The sequence below is a fragment of the Neopsephotus bourkii genome, unplaced genomic scaffold, assembly GCF_033783945.1.
Source record: "Neopsephotus bourkii isolate Nb327-2 ecotype Australia unplaced genomic scaffold, CSIRO-AGI_Nbou_v1 NB_309, whole genome shotgun sequence".
Taxonomy (NCBI): Eukaryota; Metazoa; Chordata; class Aves; order Psittaciformes; family Psittacidae; genus Neopsephotus; species Neopsephotus bourkii.
In genome coordinates this window covers 871,631-892,820 of record NW_026900817.1, presented here as the reverse complement: position 1 = coordinate 892,820, position 21,190 = coordinate 871,631, and the positions used below count along the sequence as shown (strand labels likewise).

General features: G+C 59.2%; 1 protein-coding gene across 1 annotated transcript in view; it reads right to left on the bottom strand.

The window, feature by feature from the left end:
- Positions 1 to 21,190, bottom strand: part of VDR (vitamin D receptor) — a 32,990-nt gene that overhangs the window by 9,640 nt on the left and 2,160 nt on the right. Inside the window, exons 2-3 of the mRNA XM_061347235.1 lie at positions 8,947 to 9,018; positions 4,724 to 4,874 (exon numbers count right to left, since the gene is read on the bottom strand). Of these exons, the coding sequence (XP_061203219.1) occupies positions 4,724 to 4,874; positions 8,947 to 9,010 (215 nt within the window). The 5' untranslated portion in view covers positions 9,011 to 9,018. The remainder of the gene's footprint in view (positions 1 to 4,723; positions 4,875 to 8,946; positions 9,019 to 21,190) is intronic.

The following is a 21,190-nucleotide window of genomic DNA, read 5'->3' as shown; positions in this document are numbered from 1 at the left end:
ATGTGGCCACTGGGTCAGTGCTGTTCTATTGAATCCCAGCTGGATTGGGTTGGAAAGGACATTAAAGCTCATCCAGTTCCATGGGCAGGGACCCCATCCACTGGAGCAGGGTGCTCCTGTGTCCATCCTGGCCTTGAGCACTGCCAGGGATGGGGCAGCCACAGCTTCTCCATTCCAGCATCCCACCACCCTCATGGGGGAGAACTTCCCCATATCCCATTTAACCCTTCCCTGGTCCAGCTGGAACCCCAAACTCCTCATCCCACCCCTCCATCCCCTGTCCCAAGCCCCTCTCCAGGTTTCCTGCAGCCCCTTTAGGCACTGGAGCTGCTCTAAGGTCTCCCCTTCAGGCGCCCTCGCAGCATCCCCATGGCCTCGCTCCAGCAGCTCCAGGTCCCCCTGGTGCCGGATGCGGGATGCAGGATGCAGGAGGATGAGGAGCATCCTGTGGAACCAGCACTGAAACCCCTCCGTGGTGCTGAGCCGATGGTGACACCATGGATGTGGCTGCAGGCTGAGGGGGCGATGGCAGAGGGGCCCCTCCAGCACCAAGCCCGTGCTTATGGGGTATAAATAGGTGCTGGGAGGCTGCACACAGCAATTAGGAGCTATTTTAGAAAGGGAGCTGTAAACAGAGGCTTCGCTCTCCCTTTACCTGAATGAGGGCATTCAGTGGAGTCACTATGGGATGGCAGAGCCCCCTGGCACTGCCTTACACTGCAAACCCCTGTTTCTCCCCATTGCTTGCTCTGGTTTGCCTCCTCTCCGGGTTTTCTCCCTCCACCAGCACCTTTGCTCTCGCAGGAACAGGGGCAAACGCTGCTCAGCACCGGGGCACATCAGCACCCCCAAAACCCCCCTTGTTGCTGCGAGCATCGGGGGCAGGCAGGAGGCTCCGTGACCCCCCTGCAGCCCAGGGCAAGGCTGGGAAGGCACAAACAAGCGGGAGAAGGCCCGGGGCAGGGAACGAGGGGCGAGGTGAGGGCAGGGGCAAGGCAGGGCTGTGGGTTTGGTATGAAAATTGCAGCCTGGGAACAGAGCGGGGATGCGCTCCGGTGCCCCAAGGGGCCGCAGGGCCCGGCTGTGCGGGGCCCGGAGCTGCCCCGTTCCCAGCGGAGCAGCTGCCGGGGGCTGGCTCCAGGCTGTAGTTACCAGGCTCCAACCCGGCCATTTGGAGGCTCAGTGCAGGGGTAAAAATAGAGACGTCGCTGCCTGCCCATGGGGGAGAGCAGAGCCGCGGCCAGCACCGGGCTCCATGGAAACAGGGGCAGGCGCTGCTCCCTTCCAGCATCCCAATACCAGCATAAGGAACAACCTCCCCATAGCCCCAGGAAACAGGGACACAGCTCCCGTGGAGGGGCACGGTCCGCTGCGGGCAGGAGGAGCATCCCATGGGTGACAGAGCCCACCTGGGACAAGAGATGGGGACAGTGAGGATGCCAGCGCCTCAAGGCAGGAGCTTGGTCACTGCAGCACCTAAAGGGGCTGCAGGAAACCTGGAGAAGGGCTTGGACAAGGGATGGGACAAAGGGAATGGCTTGAACCTGCCCGAAGGGAGACTGAGCTGAGCTCTTAGGCAGAAGCTCTTCCCTGTGAGGGTGCTGAGGCGCTGGCACAGGGTGCCCAGAGAAGCTGGGGCTGCCCCATCCCTGGCAGTGCTCAAGGCCAGGTTGGACACAGGGGCTTGGAGCAAGCTGCTCCAGTGGAAGGCGTCCCTGAGCACATCCAGGAGCACAAACCCCTTGGGGTGGGATAATCCCATTGCTGCCCTGTGCCAGCCAAGTCAATGCCCCCTTGCCCTGAAACCTCTTTAGAGAGCCCTGGGGAAGCAGGATCTGCTCTAAGTGCTAACACCAAGGGCTGCGGGGGGATGCAGGGGTGGGATGCAGGGGAGGGAGATGCAGGGATGGGGATGGGAATGGTTCAGAACACCCGGAGCAGCTCTGCCGTTAGCCCCCAGCATCACTGCACCCCCTGAGAAACCGGAGCCGCTGTGGATGCTGCAGCCAAGGCACCCAGGTAAATCCCTATGGATTAGCTGCTTTGTCAGAGCTCCGAGCAAAGAGCAGAGCTCCAGGAGCGGCCCCGTTGCCATTGGCACCGTCAGCAAACAGCGCCCTTTGAAGCCAGGGACCAAAGGTTGCTTTGTGCCTGCGTGTGCCGCAGCACCCAGGGGTGCCGATAAACCCCGGGGCTGTTTGGAGAGGCCCTGGATGCTCCCAAGGGACTCACAGTGGGGTTCATGTCCCACAGGAGCCCCCAGGTGAAGTCAGCACCATCAGGACCTGCCCCGGAGCACAGGGTGAGGGGTGAAAGGCAGCGATGCTCTGAGCACAGCCTGGTGCTGAGCCCACGGTGCTGGCAAAGGCAGGGATGGGGAGTTTTGGGGGTCCAGGCTCTTCCGTGGCAGTGCTGCTATTTATTAGTGCAGCAAACACTTAACTACTGGGCAGCAGCAACATTAATGCATGCAGGGATGGAACATGGCATGGAAATGAGCCTGGAAAGCAGGATAGGAGGCAAGAACTAGAGCCTTACATAGGAACTAAAGGCTTTAGAGGGGGCAGGAAGGTGAGAGCTTTCCCCATCACTGAGATGTGTGCTCAGGAACGCTGTCACCCTCTATGGCTGCACAGGGACAACAGGGATGGGGAGACAGCACCGGGGCTCAGAGCATCACTGTGAGAGCCACGTTGCACACAGGAAGGGCTGCTTAAGCCATGCCAAAAGCTGGACCATTGCTCTGCAGCCACAAGGAAGGTCCTGAGGTGCTGCTCCCATTGGGCTCCAAAGCTCCCACTGCTGCCTGTGCCACCATCGCATCCCACTGCTGCCTGTGCCACCATCGCATCCCACTGCTGCCTGTGCCACCATCGCATCCCACTGCTGCCTGTGCCACCATCGCATCCCACTGCTGCCTGTGCCACCGTCCCATTGTTGCCTGTGCCACCATTGCATCCCACTGTTGCCTGTGCCACCATCGCATCCCACTGCTGCCTGTGCCACCGTCCCATTGCTGCCTGTGCCACCATTGCATCCCACTGCTGCCTGTGCCACCATTGCATCCCATTGCTGCCTGTGCCACCATCGCATCCCACTGCTGCCTGTGCCACCATCGCATCCCATTGCTGCCTGTGCCACCATTGCATCCCATTGCTGCCTGTGCCACCATCACATCCCACTGCTGCCTGTGCCACCATCGCATCCCACTGCTGCCTGTGCCACCATTGCATCCCACTGCTGCCTGTGCCACCATCGCATCCCATTGCTGCCTGTGCCACCATCCCATCCCACTGCTGCCTGTGCCACCATCGCATCCCATTGCTGCCTGTGCCACCATCGCATCCCACTGCTGCCTGTGCCACCATTGCATCCCACTGCTGCCTGTGCCACCATTGCATCCCACTGCTGCCTGTGCCACCATTGCATCCCACTGCTGCCTGTGCCACCATTGCATCCCACTGCTGCCTGTGCCACCATCGCATCCCACTGCTGCCTGTGCCACCACTGCATCCCACTGCTGCCTATGCCACCATCCCACCCAATTGCTGCCTGTGCCACCATTGTATCCCATTGTTGCCTATGCCACCATCCCACCCCATTGCTGCCTGTGCCACCATCGCATCCCACTGCTTCCTGTGCCACCATTGCATCCCATTGCTGCCTGTGCCATCATCCCACTGTTGCCTGTGCCACCATCCCATCACTGCCTGTGCCACCGTCCCATTGCTGCCTGTGTCACCATTGCATCCCATTGCTGCCTTTGCCATCATCCCATTGTTGCCTGTGCTACCATCCCACTGCTGCCTCCAAAAGGCTCCATATCCAGCCTTCGGCTACTTCCAACCCCCAGAGCTGTCCCTGGTTTGGGAAGGGCTCGGTACCCGCTCCAACAGGCAGCAGAGGACCACATCCATCTCCATTCACAAGCACCCAGAGCTTCGGAGCAGCCACCAAATGCAGTTTGCTTTAAACAGAACTTTGTGCCCATCAAACCCGTTCCCTCTCCAAGAGCTGCTGGTTTCAGGTGTGTTTTCCCAGGTGCCATCCATAGGGGCTCTTATACTCCTGCCTATGCAGCACCAGCAGGGCTGCGGGCCTCCCAGAGAGATGGGAATCTCTGATAAGGGGGAAAACAAGGCATTTCCCATAGCAGGGGGGCACAGGATGGCACAAGGAGCTTGTGACCTCTCCAGCATCAAGGCTTGGAGGTGCCAGCTCTGCAACGGGGGCACATTGCAGGGATGCAGGGATGCAGGGATGCAGGGAGCAGGGACGCAGGGATGCAGGGATGCAGCGATGCAGGGACACAGGGATGCAGGAACGCAGGGACGCAGGGATGCAGGGATGCAGGGATGCAGGGAGCAGCGATGCAGGGATGCAGGGACGCAGGGACGCAGGGATGCAGGGATGCAGGGATGCAGGGACGCAGGGACGCAGGGATGCAGGGATGCAGGGACGCAGGGATGCAGGGATGCAGGGAGCAGGGACGCAGGGATGCAGGGAGCAGGGATGCAGGGAGCAGGGATGCAGGGATGCAGAGAGCAGGGATGCAGGGATGCAGGGAGCAGGGATGCAGGGAGCAGCGATGCAGGGACGCAGGGATGCAGGGATGCAGGGATACAGGGACGCAGGGACGCAGGGATGCAGGGAGCAGACCCCGCAGGCTCAGGTGATGCTGGGGATGGGGTGAGGCCCCCGCTGCCTGCAGCCCCCCGCTCACCTGAAGAAGCCCTTGCAGCCCTCGCAGGTCATGGCGTTGAAGTGGAACCCGGTGGCTTTGTCCCCGCAGACCCCGCAGATCCGGGGCACGTTCCGGTCGCAGTCGGTGCTGGGGTCGGGCAGGGAGGTGCTGGCGGCCGCGGGCTCCGGCTCTGTGGGACAGAGGCTCCGTTACTGCAAAGGGTCCATCACAGCCCCACCGACAGCAAAGCCCTGCCAGGAAGGGAGGGACCTGTCCTCGGCCTCCACGGGGTTTGGGAAGAGAAACCCCGGTGCTCCCATTGCCTCTGTGCTCCCATTGCCTCTGTGATCCCATTGCCTCTGTGCTCCCATTGCCTCCATGTCCCTGTGTTCTATGTCTCTGTGCTCCCATTGCCTCTGTGCTCCCATTGCCTCTGTGTTCCCATTGCCTCTGTTGTTGTGCTCCCATTGCCTCTGTGATCCCATTGCCTCCTGTTCCCTTGTCTCTGTGTTCCCATTGCGTCTGTGCTCCCATTGCCTCTGTGCTCCCATTGCCTCTGTTGTGTTTTGTTTGTGATCCCATTGCCTCTGTGATCCCATCGCCTCCGTGATCCCTTTGCCTCCGTGATCCCTTTGCCTCTGTGATCCCATTGCCTCTGTGCTCCCATTGCCTCTGTGATCCCATTGCCTCTGTGCTCCCATTGCCTCTGTGATCCCATCGCCTCCGTGATCCCTTTGCCTCCGTGATCCCTTTGCCTCTGTGATCCCATTGCCTCTGTGCTCCCATTGCCTCTGTGCTCCCATTGCCTCTGTGATCCCATCGCCTCCGTGATCCCTTTGCCTCCGTGATCCCTTTGCCTCTGTGATCCCATTGCCTCTGTGCTCCCATTGCCTCTGTGCTCCCATTGCCTCTGTGCTCCCATTGCCTCTGTGCTCCATTGCCTCTGTGATCCCATCGCCTCCGTGATCCCTTTGCCTCCGTGTCCCTTTGTCGTGATCCATTGCCTCTGTGATCCCATTGCCTCTGTGCTCCCATTGCCTCTGTGATCCCATCGCCTCCGTGATCCCTTTGCCTCCGTGATCCCTTTGCCTCTGTGATCCCATTGCCTCTGTGCTCCCATTGCCTCTGTGCTCCCATTGCCTCTGTGCTCCCATTGCCTCTGTGCTCCCATTGCCTCTGTGCTCCCATTGCCTCTGTGCTCCCATTGCCTCTGTGATCCCATCGCCTCCGTGATCCCTTTGCCTCCATGTCCCTGTGTTCTATGTCTCTGTGCTCCCATTGCCTCTGTGCTCCCATTGCCTCCATGTCCCTGTGTTCTATGTCTCTGTGCTCCCTTTGCCTCCATGTCCCTGTGTTCTATGTCTCTGTGCTCCCATTGCCTCTGTGCTCCCATTGCCTCTGTGTTCCCATTGCCTCCATGTCCCTGTGTTCTATGTCTCTGTGCTCCCATTGCCTCTGTGATCCCATTGCCTCCATGTTCCTATGTTCTATGTCTCTGTGTTCCCATTGCGTCTGTGCTCCCATTGCCTCTGTGCTCCCATTGCCTCCATGTCCCTGTGTTCTATGTCTCTGTGATCCCATTGCCTCTGTGATCCCATCGCCTCCGTGATCCCTTTGCCTCCGTGATCCCTTTGCCTCTGTGATCCCATTGCCTCTGTGCTCCCATTGCCTCTGTGATCCCATTGCCTCTGTGCTCCCATTGCCTCTGTGATCCCATCGCCTCCGTGATCCCTTCGCCTCCGTGATCCCTTTGCCTCTGTGATCCCATTGCCTCTGTGATCCCATTGCCTCTGTGCTCCCATTGCCTCTGTGATCCCATCGCCTCCGTGATCCCTTTGCCTCCGTGATCCCTTTGCCTCTGTGATCCCATTGCCTCTGTGCTCCCATTGCCTCTGTGCTCCCATTGCCTCTGTGCTCCCATTGCCTCTGTGCTCCCATTGCCTCTGTGATCCCATCGCCTCCGTGATCCCTTCGCCTCCGTGATCCCTTTGCCTCTGTGATCCCATTGCCTCTGTGATCCCATTGCCTCTGTGCTCCCATTGCCTCTGTGATCCCATCGCCTCCGTGATCCCTTTCTGTCCTCTGTGTCCCATTGCCTCTGTGCTCCCATTGCCTCTGTGCTCCCATTGCCTCTGTGCTCCCATTGCCTCTGTGCTCCCATTGCCTCTGTGATCCCATCGCCTCCGTGATCCCTTTGCCTCCATGTCCCTGTGTTCTATGTCTCTGTGCTCCCATTGCCTCTGTGCTCCCATTGCCTCTGTGATCCCATCGCCTCCGTGATCCCTTTGCCTCCATGTCCCTGTGTTCTATGTCTCTGTGCTCCCATTGCCTCTGTGCTCCCATTGCCTCTGTGATCCCATTGCCTCCATGTCCCTGTGTTCTATGTCTCTGTGCTCCCATTGCCTCTGTGATCCCATTGCCTCTGTGCTCCCATCGCCTCCATGTCCCTGTTCTATGTGTCTGTGCTCCCATTGCCTCTGTGATCCCATTGCCTCCATGTCCCTGTGTTCTATGTCTCTGTGCTCCCATTGCCTCTGTGCTCCCATTGCCTCTGTGATCCCATTGCCTCCATGTCCCTGTGTTCTATGTCTCTGTGCTCCCATTGCCTCTGTGATCCCATTGCCTCTGTGCTCCCATCGCCTCCATGTCCCTGTTCTATGTGTCTGTGCTCCCATTGCCTCTGTGATCCCATTGCCTCCATGTCCCTGTGTTCTATGTCTCTGTGCTCCCATTGCCTCTGTGCTCCCATTGCCTCTGTGATCCCATTGCCTCCATGTCCCTGTGTTCTATGTCTCTGTGCTCCCATTGCCTCTGTGATCCCATTGCCTCTGTGCTCCCATCGCCTCCATGTCCCTGTTCTATGTCTCTGTGCTCCCATTGCCTCTGTGCTCCCATTGCCTCCATGTCCCTGTGTTCTATGTCTCTGTGCACCCGTTGTCTCTGTGCTCCCATTGCCTCCATGTCCCTATGTTCTATGTCTCTGTGCTCCCATTGCCTCTATGTCCCTATGTTCTACGTCTCTGTGCTCCCATTGCCTCTGTGTTCCCATTGCCTCCATGTCCCTATGTTCTATGTCTCTGTGATCCCATTGCCTCTGTGCTCCCATTGCCTCCATGTCCCTATGTTCTATGTCTCTGTGATCCCATTGCCTCTGTGCTCCCATTGCCTCCATGTCCCTGTGTTCTGTCTCTGTGTTCCCTATGTTCTATGTCTCTCTGCTCCTTCTTCACTAACAGAAGGACCCCCATGTCCTAGAGAACGGGCTAGGACCTGCTTTAGGACCCCCGTAAAGCAGATTCTATCTCCGTTTTAGGGTGCATTTGCTTCTCTATGCAGTAAATCCAGGTCTAATCCCCCCTTCCCACACCCCAGCCTTGAACCCCCCCTGAACACGCTCCCAGCCCTTTGCTGTGCTTCAATGGCAGAAGCTGCTCCCCATCAGGGTGGGTTTCAGAAGAGCTCGAAGGGACCAGAACCCCCCGGGAAGGAGCTGAGGTCCCCATGGGATGGAAACAAGGAGGGGAGGAAGCAGCCCTGGTACCACAAATCCCTGCAATGGGACCTGCGATGGAGCTTTGGGCCCTCTGCTCCCTGCCGGGGCCAGCAGCAGTGCAGGGCACACAGAGGCGCTGCAGCCAGGGAGCGATGGCCCCGGAGCACCTGGGAGCTGAGACCCCAAACCAGCTCCTGGAACCTGGAGCTTCCTCTGGGCAGCGCCTGAAACCGCTCCCAGGCAATGAATGGTGCTGGTGCCTTTAGACAGGAGTCATGGAATGGGTTGGGTTGAAGGGATCCTAAAGCTCCTCCAGCTCCAATCCAGCCCCAGGGACCCCTTCCACTGGAGCAGGGTGCTCCAAGCCCCTGTGTCCAACCTGGCCTTGAGCACTGCCAGGGATGGGGCAGCCAAACCTTCTCCATTCCAGCATCCCAGCACCCTCATGGGGCAGAACTTCCCCATATCCCATTGAACTCTTCCCTCTTCCAGCTGCAAGCCCAAACCCCTCATCCCACCCCTCCATCCCTTGTCCCAAGCCCCTCTCCAGGTTTCCTGCACCCCTTTAGGCACTGGAGCTGCTCTCAGGTCTCCCCTTCAGGAGCCTTCTCTTCTCCAGGCTGCCCCGGCCCAGCTCTCTCAGCCTGGCTCCAGAGCAGAGCTGCAGCATCCCCATGCCCAGGTCCTTTACATTGCTTGGAGAAAGCCCCCCAGGAGGAGACAGACCCAACCCCATGGAGAAGGTCCCTGTGCAGAGGGCATCGCTTACCTGGATCTGGAAGATAGGCCATGCTCTGCTGGTGCAGCTCCCACGAGCTCTGCAGCTGGGACATGGAGCCACCTGCATCAGAGACAGAGAGGACCTTATCACACTGAGGAGTCAATGCAGAGCATCCTCCGCTCGCTCCAGCCCCTATGGGATGGGAGCAGTGGGATGGGGTGAGCTCAGGACACGCTGCCCGCTCGGGTACCACTTGTGCGCTTCCCACAGAGCCCTGAGCGCTGCAGGGCTGTTGCTAAGGAGCCGAGGTGGCTGCAGCCACCCCGGGCCAGGGCACAGGAAGGGCAGGAGACAGCGAGAGGTGCGGGGCCGGTGCTTTTCCCCTGCCTCACTCTTTCCTATGGGTTAATCCCCCGTGGGGCTGCAGCAGCGGGGGCAGAGCTGAATGGGGCTGGGGCAGAGCAGCAGCGATGCTCAAAGGCATCACCGCAGCCCCAGGGAGCTTCTGGTGCCCTTTGTCAGGTTGGGTTGGTAGAGCAGGGTCAGGAGGATGCTCAGGGGCTGGAGCAGCTCCCATAGGAGCCAGGCTGGGAACACTGGGGCTGGAGAAGAGAAGCTGCGTGGAGAGCTCAGAGCAGCTTCCAGTGCCTGAAGGGGGTACAAGGATGCAGCAGAGGGACCTGCATCAGGGACTGGAGCGATGGGACAAGGGGTGATGGGTTCAGACTGGAACAGGGGAAGTTCAGGTTGGAGATAAGGAAGTTTTTCCCAGTGAGGGTGTTGGGGCACTGGGATGGGCTCAATGGAGAAGGTTTGGATGCCCCATCCCTGGCAGTGCTCAAGGCCAGGTTGGACACAGGGGCTTGGAGCACCCTCCTCCAATGGAAGGGGTCCCTGCCCATAACAGTGATCGGAGCTGGATGAGCTTTAAGCTCCCTTCATCCCCACCCATCCCATGATACAGACATCCTGATGCACCATTAACACTCCTCCAGGGCTCTGTGCTGCTCCCTGCTCCCCCAAACCTTCCCAGCACCATGCCTGGGGATGCTGATACCCCCAGCATCCCAAGACAGGATGGGGAAAGCGGGCACCGACAGCACCCAGTCAGCCCAGGAAGGGTCCCCCTGCCTCCATCCATCTCCCAACTGACACCCCATGAGGTGGGATGGTCACTGCTGCTCGGGAGCCAGTGCCGGCTGCGATTCCCACTCGGATGACGGGCACCGCTTCCACCTCTGCTTCTTGGAAAGCGTTACTCAGCCCGCAATGGAAGTGACGTTGGTGCACGTGGGAGGTTCCCTCCGCCCCCATGGGCTCGTTCATCAAACCTGACATTTCACCGTCACCCCATGGAAGAGGCAAAATAACCCCTGTTGGAGGCACCACAAAGGGCAAATGGGGCAGAGCTGCCTATAGCAAAGCTGCAGTGACCCAGTTGTCACCCCGGGGTTGGCTCTCTGCTGAACCCAAGGTTTCCATCACCTCATCCATCCCCAGGCATCAAATCCATAGGGAAATGTCAGCCTCCAGATGATGCCCGAGGGGTTTGCATGGAGCAGAGCTCAAACAGCCCCAGGATGCTGTGATTGGGATGAGCAAATGGAGCCCTGCGCTGGGATGCGGGTGGGTGATGGAGCAGCACAGGAGGCACCGGGGTCAGGGTGGCATGGGATGCATGGGATTCCCATGCATTAACACCCATGGGAAGAGCTGAGCTGGAGCAGAGGCTGAGGGGGGAACAGCACACATGAGGAGCTGGGGGCTCTGCAAAGGGCTGCGGGTGGCAGCTTGGCACCAGCCCCAAGCCAGAAGCTGTTACCCAGTCTGTGATAGATGATGGGATGGGTTGGGATGAAGGGACCTTAAAGCCCACCCAGCTCCAACCCCTGCCATGGACTGGGACCCCTTCCACTGGAGCAGCTTGCTCCAAGGCAGGGGTTGGAACTGGAGGAGCTTTAAGGTCCCTTCCAACCCAAACCACCCCATGGCTCTATGGTGCAGTGAGGACAGAGCCACTGGCCAAGAGCAGAGCAGGAAGCTCCAACCCAGCTGTGAGCAGCAGAGCATCACAAAGCGGGGAGCATCCTCTGGGGGGCTTTGCCAGTCCCCAACCATAACCCAGGCTAAAGGAATCTGGGAAGTCCCCCATGGAAACCAGAGCACGGGGAGCTCCTGGGGTGCAGGGGGATGCTCATGCTACAGGGCAAGCAATGAGAGCAGGGAGGCACCTGCATGTGCAGGGCAATGGGCGCAGCCCAAGCAGGAGCCTTTGCTTTCAGTCTCTTTAGCTCTGAGCATCCTCAGTGCCTGGGGCTCGCTCCTGCTCTCCCTTTCCTTTGCCTCTCCCCAGCACCCAGCTCAAGGGGACTTGGCTGGGTGCTTCAGAGGCTCCCATTCCTCCTGCTGAGAGCCTCAGTCCCTGCATGCAGTGCCCCATAGGAGCAGGCTCCCCCCCACCCAGCACTGCAGGGCCAGAATGCTCCTTCCTGGAGCCACGGCAAGAGCCAGAGCTGGGAATAACACAAGCCTTGAACCAGGAGCCACGGCTGGAGCCCGGCAGCCCCACACATTCCTCATGGGCAAAGCCAAACCCACCCTCAAACATGGATGCCCAGCAGAAGAAATAGCTCAGAATAAGGCCCAAGAGCAGGGATTTGCCTGGATTTGGCTCCATGGAGGCTCAGGCTTTGCTCAGAGCTGGAGGAGAAACCCAACGATGCAAGAACATCCCAACAGCCCCAACCAGGAGCCATGCGGCACTGGAGGGGTTCAGAACAGCCCCAGGGCAGGCAAGGAGCCCTCCCAGCACTGAGCAAGCGTTTGTCACATCCTCAGCATCCCCTGCTCCATCCCAGTGCATTTCTTTGGTCAACTTGGCTGCCAAGCAAAACAAAGCAAGGAAACCTTCCCCCACCCAGGCTGGGTTCTGACCCCAGAGCAAGTCCTGCCCCTGGCACTGCTGGGACCTGCAGATGAAGCTCTGCAAAGGCTTGGGGAGTCCCATTCGTTTACATGGGGCTGTTCCTGGCTGGGCTCAGCTCACAGCACTGCTGACACAGAGGAACAAAGCCGTGCCCCATGGAGCCTCCGGCATCGTGCTGGTGCCTATGGGAGCTCGCCCCAGCACAACCCAGACTGTTCCGAGCCCCCTGGAGCAGCCCCTGCCTCCAATGGAGACGCACTTAAAGCAGTTCCCACTGCAGCTCCAGGAGACTCCATAGGGAGCAGGCTGGCAGCCTCATGCTGCACGTGGATGGATGCGTGGATGGGTGTATGGATAGGTGTGCAGATGGATGGATGGATGGATGGATGGATGTGCAGATGAGTGCATGGATGAGTGGGGGGGGATGGATGGATGCACAGATGGACGTGTGGATGGGTGCATGGATGGACAGATGCATGGATCCCTGGATGGATGCGCGGAGGGATGCATGGGCACAGGGACACATGGATGGATGTGCGGATGGATGCATGGGCAGAGGGATGGATGGATGCGTGGACAGAGGGATGCACAGAATGGATGCATGGGCAGAGGAATGCATGGATGGACACGTGGATGGATGCATGTGCGGAGGGATGGATGCGCAGATGGATGCATGGGCAGAGGGATGTGTGGATGGACGGGTGTATGCGCGGAGGGACGCATGGGCAGAGGGACACGTGGATGGATGGATGCATGGGCAGAGGGATGCATGGATGGATGGATGGATGCGCAGATGGATGCATGGGCAGAGGGACACGTGGATGGATGGATGCATGGGCAGATGGATGCGCAGATGGATGTGTGGAGCAGTGCGGATCCTCCTGCACCTCCCTCTCTATTTGCACTCCCTATTTCTAGTCTCCTCGGCACCAGCCCTGTTTCCAGGCTGGAAGAACATCGGTTTTGCAAGCCCCAAGTGGCTACAACCTCCTGGCAGCTGCTCCCAACCCAGTGCAAGTCAGCCCACGCCACCCCTTCCTCCATTGCTGTGATCAGATCCAACCCCTCCTGCAGCCTCTGCCACCGCCCCCGGGCCAAGGCTGGAGGCTCATCCTGCCGGGCAACGCCTCAGCATCATCATCCCTATCCCAAAGATCCCAGACACTCCCTGTCTGCAACCCACAGGTCACCGCAATGAGGGCACCGGAGGAGGTTCCTGCTGTGCGACAGCCAAAGAGATGCAGGTATTCACATATAGAGGGTCAGAGAGACTTGATCCCTGAGGAACAGGGCTAGAAGAGGATGCTAATCGCATCCCTTGGGATGCATCAGGCCCTTATGGGCTCCCTCAATGCTTTGTGCATTGTGAGCAAGCCCAGGGACACACTGAACCCAATTACAGCCCCAGTGCTCCCAGTAATGAAGTTAGGAACAGACGTCAGAGCAGCACCTCCCTGCAGCAAAGCTGAGGAGAAGAATAAGCCTTGAGAGAGCCAGAGCAGGTTGGGGCTGCCCCACATCCCTGCACCTCCAGCATCACAGGCACCTTTGCCATCCCATCCAGAACAAGGGAACGCAGGAGGGATGCACAGCGAGCCCCCAAGCACCCAGGGCTGGGGCTCCAGGGTTATCCATGGGCTGCAGCCCATCGGCCTCCTGCATCCAACGGCACAAGGAGGGGTCCTCAAGCAAACCCTCAGGAAAACAGGCTGGGAGAGATCTGCTCTGGAGCCAGGCTGAGAGAGCTGGGCTGGGGCAGCCTGGAGAAGAGAAGGCTCCTGAAGGGGAGACCTGAGAGCAGCTCCAGTGCCTAAAGGGGCTGCAGGAAACCTGGAGAGGGGCTTGGGGCAGGGGATGTAGGGGTGGGATGAGGGGTTTGGGCTTTGAGCTGGAAGAGGGAAGAGTTCAATGGGATATGGGGCAGTTCTTCCCCATGAGGGTGTTGGGATGCTGGAATGGAGAAGCTGTGGCTGCCCCATCCCTGGCAGTGCTCAAGGGCAGGTTGGACACAGGGGCTTGGAGCACCCTGCTCCAGTGGAAGGGGTCCCTGGAGCTGGATTGGAGCTGGAGGAGCTTTAAGGTCCCTTCAACCCAAACCCCTCTGCGGTTCTGCTCCACCTCCTGTGGCTCTGTTTGCCACCAGCCCGGCTCAGGCTGTGCCCTTGTTCCCAAGCGATGGCCTCACCCCAGCACACATCCTCAGACCAACCTGATGCAAGCGCTGGCAGACGCGGAGCCAGGTCCCGACACCGTTTGCCAACAGGGATGAGCAAACCGGGCTCAACCCCACCCGGAGCTGGGGCCATCGGCCCCGATCAGATCCATACCAGAGAGAGGAGCTGAGCTCCGGCAACGCAGCAGCACCCACAGGCTCCATCCCTGCTCCAAGGGGCCAATGCAGCAGCAGAGGCAAGAGCTGGCCTGAGGTGCAGCCACTTCAGTGGTGGGGAAGGACCTGCAAGCACCACGGCAGAGGAATGGGGAAGGGTGGAGCATCCTCCAGCATTGACTCATGGGCTCCCTAAGCAGGGTTTTCAATGGAGAACCCTGCTCTGGAGCTCTTCCTCCTCATTTGAAACCCCTCCTCTGGACTAAACCAGCTCCTCATGAGCACTGATCACAAGCAAAAGGGTCTTAAATCGCTTCTGAGATCACATAAAAGGAGCATTTTGCATCTGCAGCACAGACTCATGTAGAGATTCAGAGCCCCCAGAACCATTTCTAGAGTAAAACCTCATCAAACCCAGCTCAGAGCTGAGGAGAACGGTTCCAAAGCACTGCTCTTGGATGGGGAAGAAAGCATCGAGCAATAACCCACAACCTGACATTGGGCAAAGCATCACACCTTGTGCAGGGATCATCACCTATCACTGCATCAATGGCAGGGCAGGGGGTGGGAATAAAGCACCAAAACTACTCAATCAGACCAAAAATCCCAACTCATTCCCATGCTTCCTGGGATGGGCTCCAATCACTGCAGCCTTCTCCATAGCCCCAGCATCGCTCACCCAAGGGCGCTGCAGCACCCACAGGGGTGGAGATGGGGGTCCAGCAGCGGTGCCCATCGCACTGCTCTGAGCCTTGGCACCAGCACAGGGCCGGTCCCACCTCCCTGCTGGAAGGGGATGGCTCAGCTCTGGTGTTCCCAGGAAAGCAGAGCCCCAGGAAGGCTCCAGCCCCCTCCAACTTCCCCCTGAGTCATGGGAGCAGCTGCGAGGCTCCAAAGCTCTGCTTGGATTGAAGGGAAGAGCCGGATGCAGGGAGCATCCCAGCTCCTGGTGGGCTCCCAGTGGGCTCCCATCCCTGCGCAGCCACAGCAGGACTGGAGGCTGCTGAGAGCATCATCGCCCCTGTGGATGCCCTGAGCGCCCATCAGAAGGACCAGGTAAAGGAAGAGTCTTGCTAAGGGCTGGGTTTTGCTTTGGGAAGGGGATCCCTGCTCAGCCTGGTCCCAGCTGCAGGGTCCTGAGGTGCTCCAGAGCTGCACAGCGAGGCTGGGGCAGGAGCTGGCAAAGGAAAATGAAAGAGAAACCCAAGGCTGAAGCGACCCAAGGCACCTCCCGATGAGCCCAGGCCACTGTGAGCAGCAGGGCTTTGCCTTGCAGCTGCACAAAGCACCTCCAGCCCCACACCAGGCTCCCGCACTGAGCACACGTGGGCTGCATGAGGATGCTGCAACCCCAGCCCATGCACAGGGCATCAGCACCAGATGGCTCTGCCCGCCGGGCCCCTCCACCCTGCCGTTGGAGCAGCAATCCCCCTTCTCCCGCATTCCCCTTCCTTATCTCGCAGAGCTATTTCGCCAATGGAAAAACCTCCTCCGGCTTAGTCACCGCGATTTCCACACCGACGCCGCGCCATCTGCACCAGGTAACGCAGGGCACAGCAAGGACAAAGGGGATGAACGCTCTGCTGGAAGGAGCGAGGAAGAGCCATTGTTCCCCATAGATGCTTCCCGCTGATGCTCCGAGTCACCTGAACCCTTCCGAGGTGCCAATCGCCCCCTTTGAGCGCCTGTGCCTTTGTTTCCCAATCGCTAATTCCGGGGTAAAAGCAGGCGAGGAATCCGTCCTCTCCCATTGAAAACACCAGGAAAGGCCAAGAGAAAGGAGCTGCCCCTGCATGCGGCGAATACCACGCGCTCCCTAAGAGCGTCTCCCCGATTGCGACACCCATGCAAACAGGTTCTTGCTAAGAGCACCAACGGCTCCATCGCCCTCCAAGAGGGAGGAATCACAGCAGGAACACACAGAACCCCCCCCCAGCAGCTCTAATACTGAAAGCACCATCACAGCAAGGCTGCTCCGGGGGTTTCTGCTGGTGATGGGAGAACTGGAGCTGACTGAGCTGCAAACCAGCACTGAGGTCTGAATGGGACCAGTGACCTGCTGAGGACATGCCTTAGGTAGAGGGGGACTGAACTTAGCTGAAGAGGCGAGCTTAAACCTTCACCCCCTGACCAAGTGCATTGATGGGGACTGAACCCCTCTCAATGCTAAACCCACACAACCAGGGCTGGGACCGCACTGGCCTTGCTGGGAATGGGCACGGGAATACCTGGGGTATGGGAGCAGCTCCTCCTCTGCAGGGCAAGTCCAGAATCCAAGGTCTCCAGGCTCTCCAAGTGTGGAAAACGGGGCCCTTGTGAGCCGCCGGCCGCCCCAGTGGCCTTTGAAGCAATAAAGTCATTTACTGAGATCCTAGGAGATAGAGGCCAAGCACTGCACCGTTCCCAGCAGGAAATGCCCTGTGCCAGAGGTCTCCAGCACCCAGCCCTATGCTCAAACCCACCCTGGGGCATCAAACCCCTCTCCTGGCAGGGGAAGAGCAGCTCTCAAAGCCCCTTGCACCCATCAGCTGGCTCCTAAACAGGGCATTTAACGGGGACGAGCACTGACACGGGGAGCGCTGCAGCTGAGACAAGGACAAGGAGCTGCTCTCTGCATTACTCACCCCACATCAACCCTAGAGACACAAGCCTTGACCAGCCCTCCCTGCAAGCCTCCCCAGCAAGCCCATGTGCAGGAATGTGGCACTGCAGCAGGCAGCGAGTGCCATGAGCTCTTCTTGGGAAGGAGGAAATGAGTTCAGCTCCCAGTACAGAGCACAACAGGGCTGAGTCCCATCAATGCGCTCAGGTGGGAGGTTACAACCACGGGAGCTGCCAGCTTTTGGGGCTCAAAACCCCGTGTATCCCTGGAGCATCAATGGGAGATTCCCATTGCCTGAGTGAGGTCGTCTCCAATATGTGCATGGATGCAGAGGCAAGAGCCCCAGGATGGAGCAGCGCATCGTGCCCAGGCTGTTTGCTGGAGCAAGGTCTTCCCCTTCATTGCTGACACCAAACCTTTGCTTTCTTGCCCGGGCTGAGGTCCAGCCCCTGCACCTCTCCCCAGCTCCAGCATTCCCAGCCTTGGGTTTCCTCAGAGCAGAGCTGTGATTTCTCAGCAGATCCCTATCAGCTGAACAAAGGACAAGCAGAAAACAGCAGCCAGAGGCTGAGAGAGGCCAAAGCACCAGGGGAGGGGGGAACAGAGCAAGGAGAAACCCAGGAGTGAGGTAAACCAAAGAGGACACCCCAGGTCAGCTCTGCCAGCCCAGGGCATCAGGTACCTGCATCCAAGAGCATTGGGTACCTGCAGCCAAGGGCATCGGGTACCTGCAGCCAAGGGCATCGGGTACCTGCAGCCAAGGGCATCGGGTACCTGCATCCAGGAGCATCGGGTACCCGCAGCCAAGGGCACCGGGTACCTGCAGCCAAGGGATGGGGCAGAGAAGAGCTGGCTCCTGGGTCTCTCTCTTGATAGAGGGGAACAGTTTAACCCTGCTCACCAGTTTAACCAGCTCACTGTTTAACCCTGCTCACCAGTTTAACCAGCTCACTGTTTAACCCTGCTCACCAGCTCCCTCCCCAGACCCTGCTCCAGGAAGTGCTGGTGAGCAGGGTTAAACCGTTCCCCTCTATCAAGGGATCTGCTTCCTCCTTCCCAGTGATGAGCCACAGCCATATCCCATTCCCCACTCAGCCTGCCCTGGAGCAGAGGACACTGATGCTGGGAGCAGAAAGCAATGCCACATCCTGTGCTTGACTGCAGTGCCTGCAGAGGAGCCCACCAAGCACCATCCCTGCCTTGGCAGCAGCGCAGCATCGCTCCCATGGGAGCTGAGCACATCACCCATGGATTCAGGCACCGTCCATGCATTGCTCAGATCCCACCTCATCATTTCCCCTGCCAAGTTCTGTGGCAGAGATCCCACACCCAGGGCCAGGGACGTTTTGTCACTTGAAACCCTGTCATCCGTGGCAGGTAAAGCAAACAGGAGGGACCTGTTCCCTGCAGTGCAGGAGGTTGTGTGTGTGCAGTGCTCTGTTACAGACACCGCATCTCCCACCTCCTATGGTGAGCTTGTACTTGGCAGCCCAACCTCTGCCAACAGGGGCTGTGGGAGGCCACACAGAGCATGGGGAAACGGGTTCCTCCTGCGACCAGCACTGACCACACCGCAGCATCACCCCGGGGATGAGCATGAAGCTGGGATGCTCGGGAAACAACGGCCTCGCCATGAGCACCCCAGGAGGAGGCAGCCTGAACCCCAGTGATGGGGCACAGCCGGGTACCAGGACAACAGGGAACAGGGAAGCAATGGGACAGGACTGCTGGGTGGAGAAGGGCTCCAGGATGGATCAGCCTGGATGAGGACTTGGGGTGCTGGGTGCATGAAACTCCCATGACCCAGAACCCCCCCCAGTGCGGGGCTGCCCCTCTGCTGCTGGAAGGGGGGACCTGAGAGCAGCTCCAGAGCCTGAAGGGGCTGCAGGGAACCTGGAGAGGGGCTTGGGACAGGGGATGCAGGGACAGGGCAAGGGGAATGGCTTGAACCTGCCCGAGGGGAGACTGAGCTGAGCTCTGAGGCAGAAGCTCTTCCCTGTGAGGGTGCTGAGGCGCTGGCACAGGGTGCCCAGAGAAGCTGGGGCTGCCCCATCCCTGGCAGTGCTCAAGGGCAGGTTGGACACAGGGGCTTGGAGCACCCTGCTCCAGTGGAAGGGGTCCTTGCAGCTTTCAGGTCTCTTCCACCCAAACCTGGCTGGTTTCAGGGTTAAAGCTCAGGACCAGGAAGGGATCAGCACCACCTCCAGGTTCAGCATAACCCAAGCTATGAAATAAACCCTCTTTTAGAGCAGCACCAAGCTAAAACATGGGCAATATGCAGATTGAAAAGTGCTTCTGAGCCCCATCCCCAGGGCATCTCACCCAACCTCTGCACGTGGCAGCCGGCGCTCCCCATCCCTTTGGGACACAAAGGTGAGCAACCCAGCTCTGACCAAGGCCACTGCGTGCTCTGCAGAGCTAAGCAGGTCTAAATATAAACCTCGCTTGTATCTTATCTGCTTCCTGGTCCCCTTTATGGGGCTCTGAGGGCTTATTTATAAGGAACCCTCCATGTCAGCACTATCCACGTCCCTGCTGCAGGGGGGTGAAGCTCAGGACCCATCACCTCACCCCTGGCTCCAGCCCAGGTTGGAGGCTTCTTGCCCAAGTGGAATGGGAGCACCGATGGAGCAGGAGGTGATGTGCACCACAGCCTGGCGTTGGGCAACTGGAACAGCACCCACACACAGCGGGCACCCAGCCTGCAGCCATCGGGGTGTAAGGGCAAGGAGCAAAGGAGACAGGGGGTTTCATGGGCAAATCCTTAGGGAAAGGTGGGCTCCTCCAAGAGCTGGGCATCAGGAACACCCTTTCCAACCCATCTCTCATCCAGCGCTTCCACCAGATCCCACCTGGGAACTGGGAATAGGGAATAGAAGCCAGGAGTCCTTCACCAGTGTCCCACTGAGCTACCACAGCTCCGAGGTCACACACCTCGGGCAGACGGGTTGGGTGCTCCCCGCAATGAGGAAACTGCTTCTGGATCAGCAGATCAAGGCTCCAGGTATTGGTTTTCAGCCCTCTTGCGCCCTGTTTCCATTTGTCAGCGGCAAAACTCCCCTTCCACGTGTGAGGCTCCCCCTGATACGGCTGCGAACCCGCAGATAAGGATGCTGTGATTCAGCAAACACCGAAGCAGAGGTAGCGAGAGGCATCAGTGCCACGTTGGTCTCGACTGCAGGAGGGGACCCGTTCCCCAGCCAGCTCCTGCTCAGGAGCTCCATTTAGAGCCTTTAAGAGCCTCCTTATCTCCTGGACTTTTGCTCCCCTCATCCCTTGTGCTCCTCACACCCTGCTTTAACAGCCCTTCCCTCTTGGTCCCTATGGGCTGCCAGCATGGGGCTACAGCTCCCAACCGGGTGCCTTCAACTGGAAGCCCCTACAGCCATCAGCTGGTCCAGCCCTGCTCCCCCTGCATCTTCAGCTGCCCTCCTGCCCCATGGGTACAGCTCCAGAGCCAAAGAGCCCCAACCAGAGGGATGCTTTCCCCAGCAGCCCTGCATCAACTCAACAGGAAGCTGTAGCTCTATAGACTTATTTTAAGCAGCAGTTTCATTTGCATCGCCCTCCTTTTGGGGTTATAACCGAACCCCCCCCTCCACAAAGCTGTTCCACACTGACACCACTGCCTCTCCCCCCATGCAGGGCTGTGCACCCCACATTCACCATCACAATGCCAAGGGGAAATTGGGCCTCCTGAACCACTTTCACCCGAGGGGGGGGGAGAGAACCAGCCCCAGAAACCACTTTCACCCTCGGCTGCTCCCGCAGCTCCCTGCCCGGTGACACACAATGAGTGTGAGCCCCGGTTGTGCAAGCCCCACAGCAGAGCTCCCAATCCCTCCCCTGCGCCTCTTACCCAAGAGACGTCCCCAGGAGCTCACCCAAAGGGGGGGGAGCCGCCCCCTTGTAGCTGGGGTTAGGAAAGAGCCGGCAGCGAGCTGGGATCCGGATGGATCCCACGTTCCCAGCACCTCTGGCTGCGAGGATGCGGGCGCTGCTGTACCCAGTGCTGGGGGAGGTCGTTGCTGCAGGCAGGAGAACATCACTCAGCGGCCACCTGCATTTATTCACTTGCCACCTGTGCCATAGTCAAGTACTCCCATCCCTTACATCCAATATTCACATTCAAACACAGGCAAACCCCACTGCCCGCGGGATGCTTCCCCATGAACACCCAGCCATGGACCTCCTTCCACAGGGTCAGGACTGCATCCCTCCCCATGCCATGGGCGCAGGGGGGTCCCTCAGTGCCCAGTGCCCACACAACACCCCCATGCCCGTCCGGGTGCCCTCATCCGTGGCTATAATCAGCCTGAGGAAGTTGATGCCGGAGCCACCAGACCTTACCCTGCCCCCAGATGCTCGTCCCCTTCCTCTTGCAGCTGATGGGGACCTGCACCAGAGGATGCGCTGCTCGTTGGTACCTTCCTCA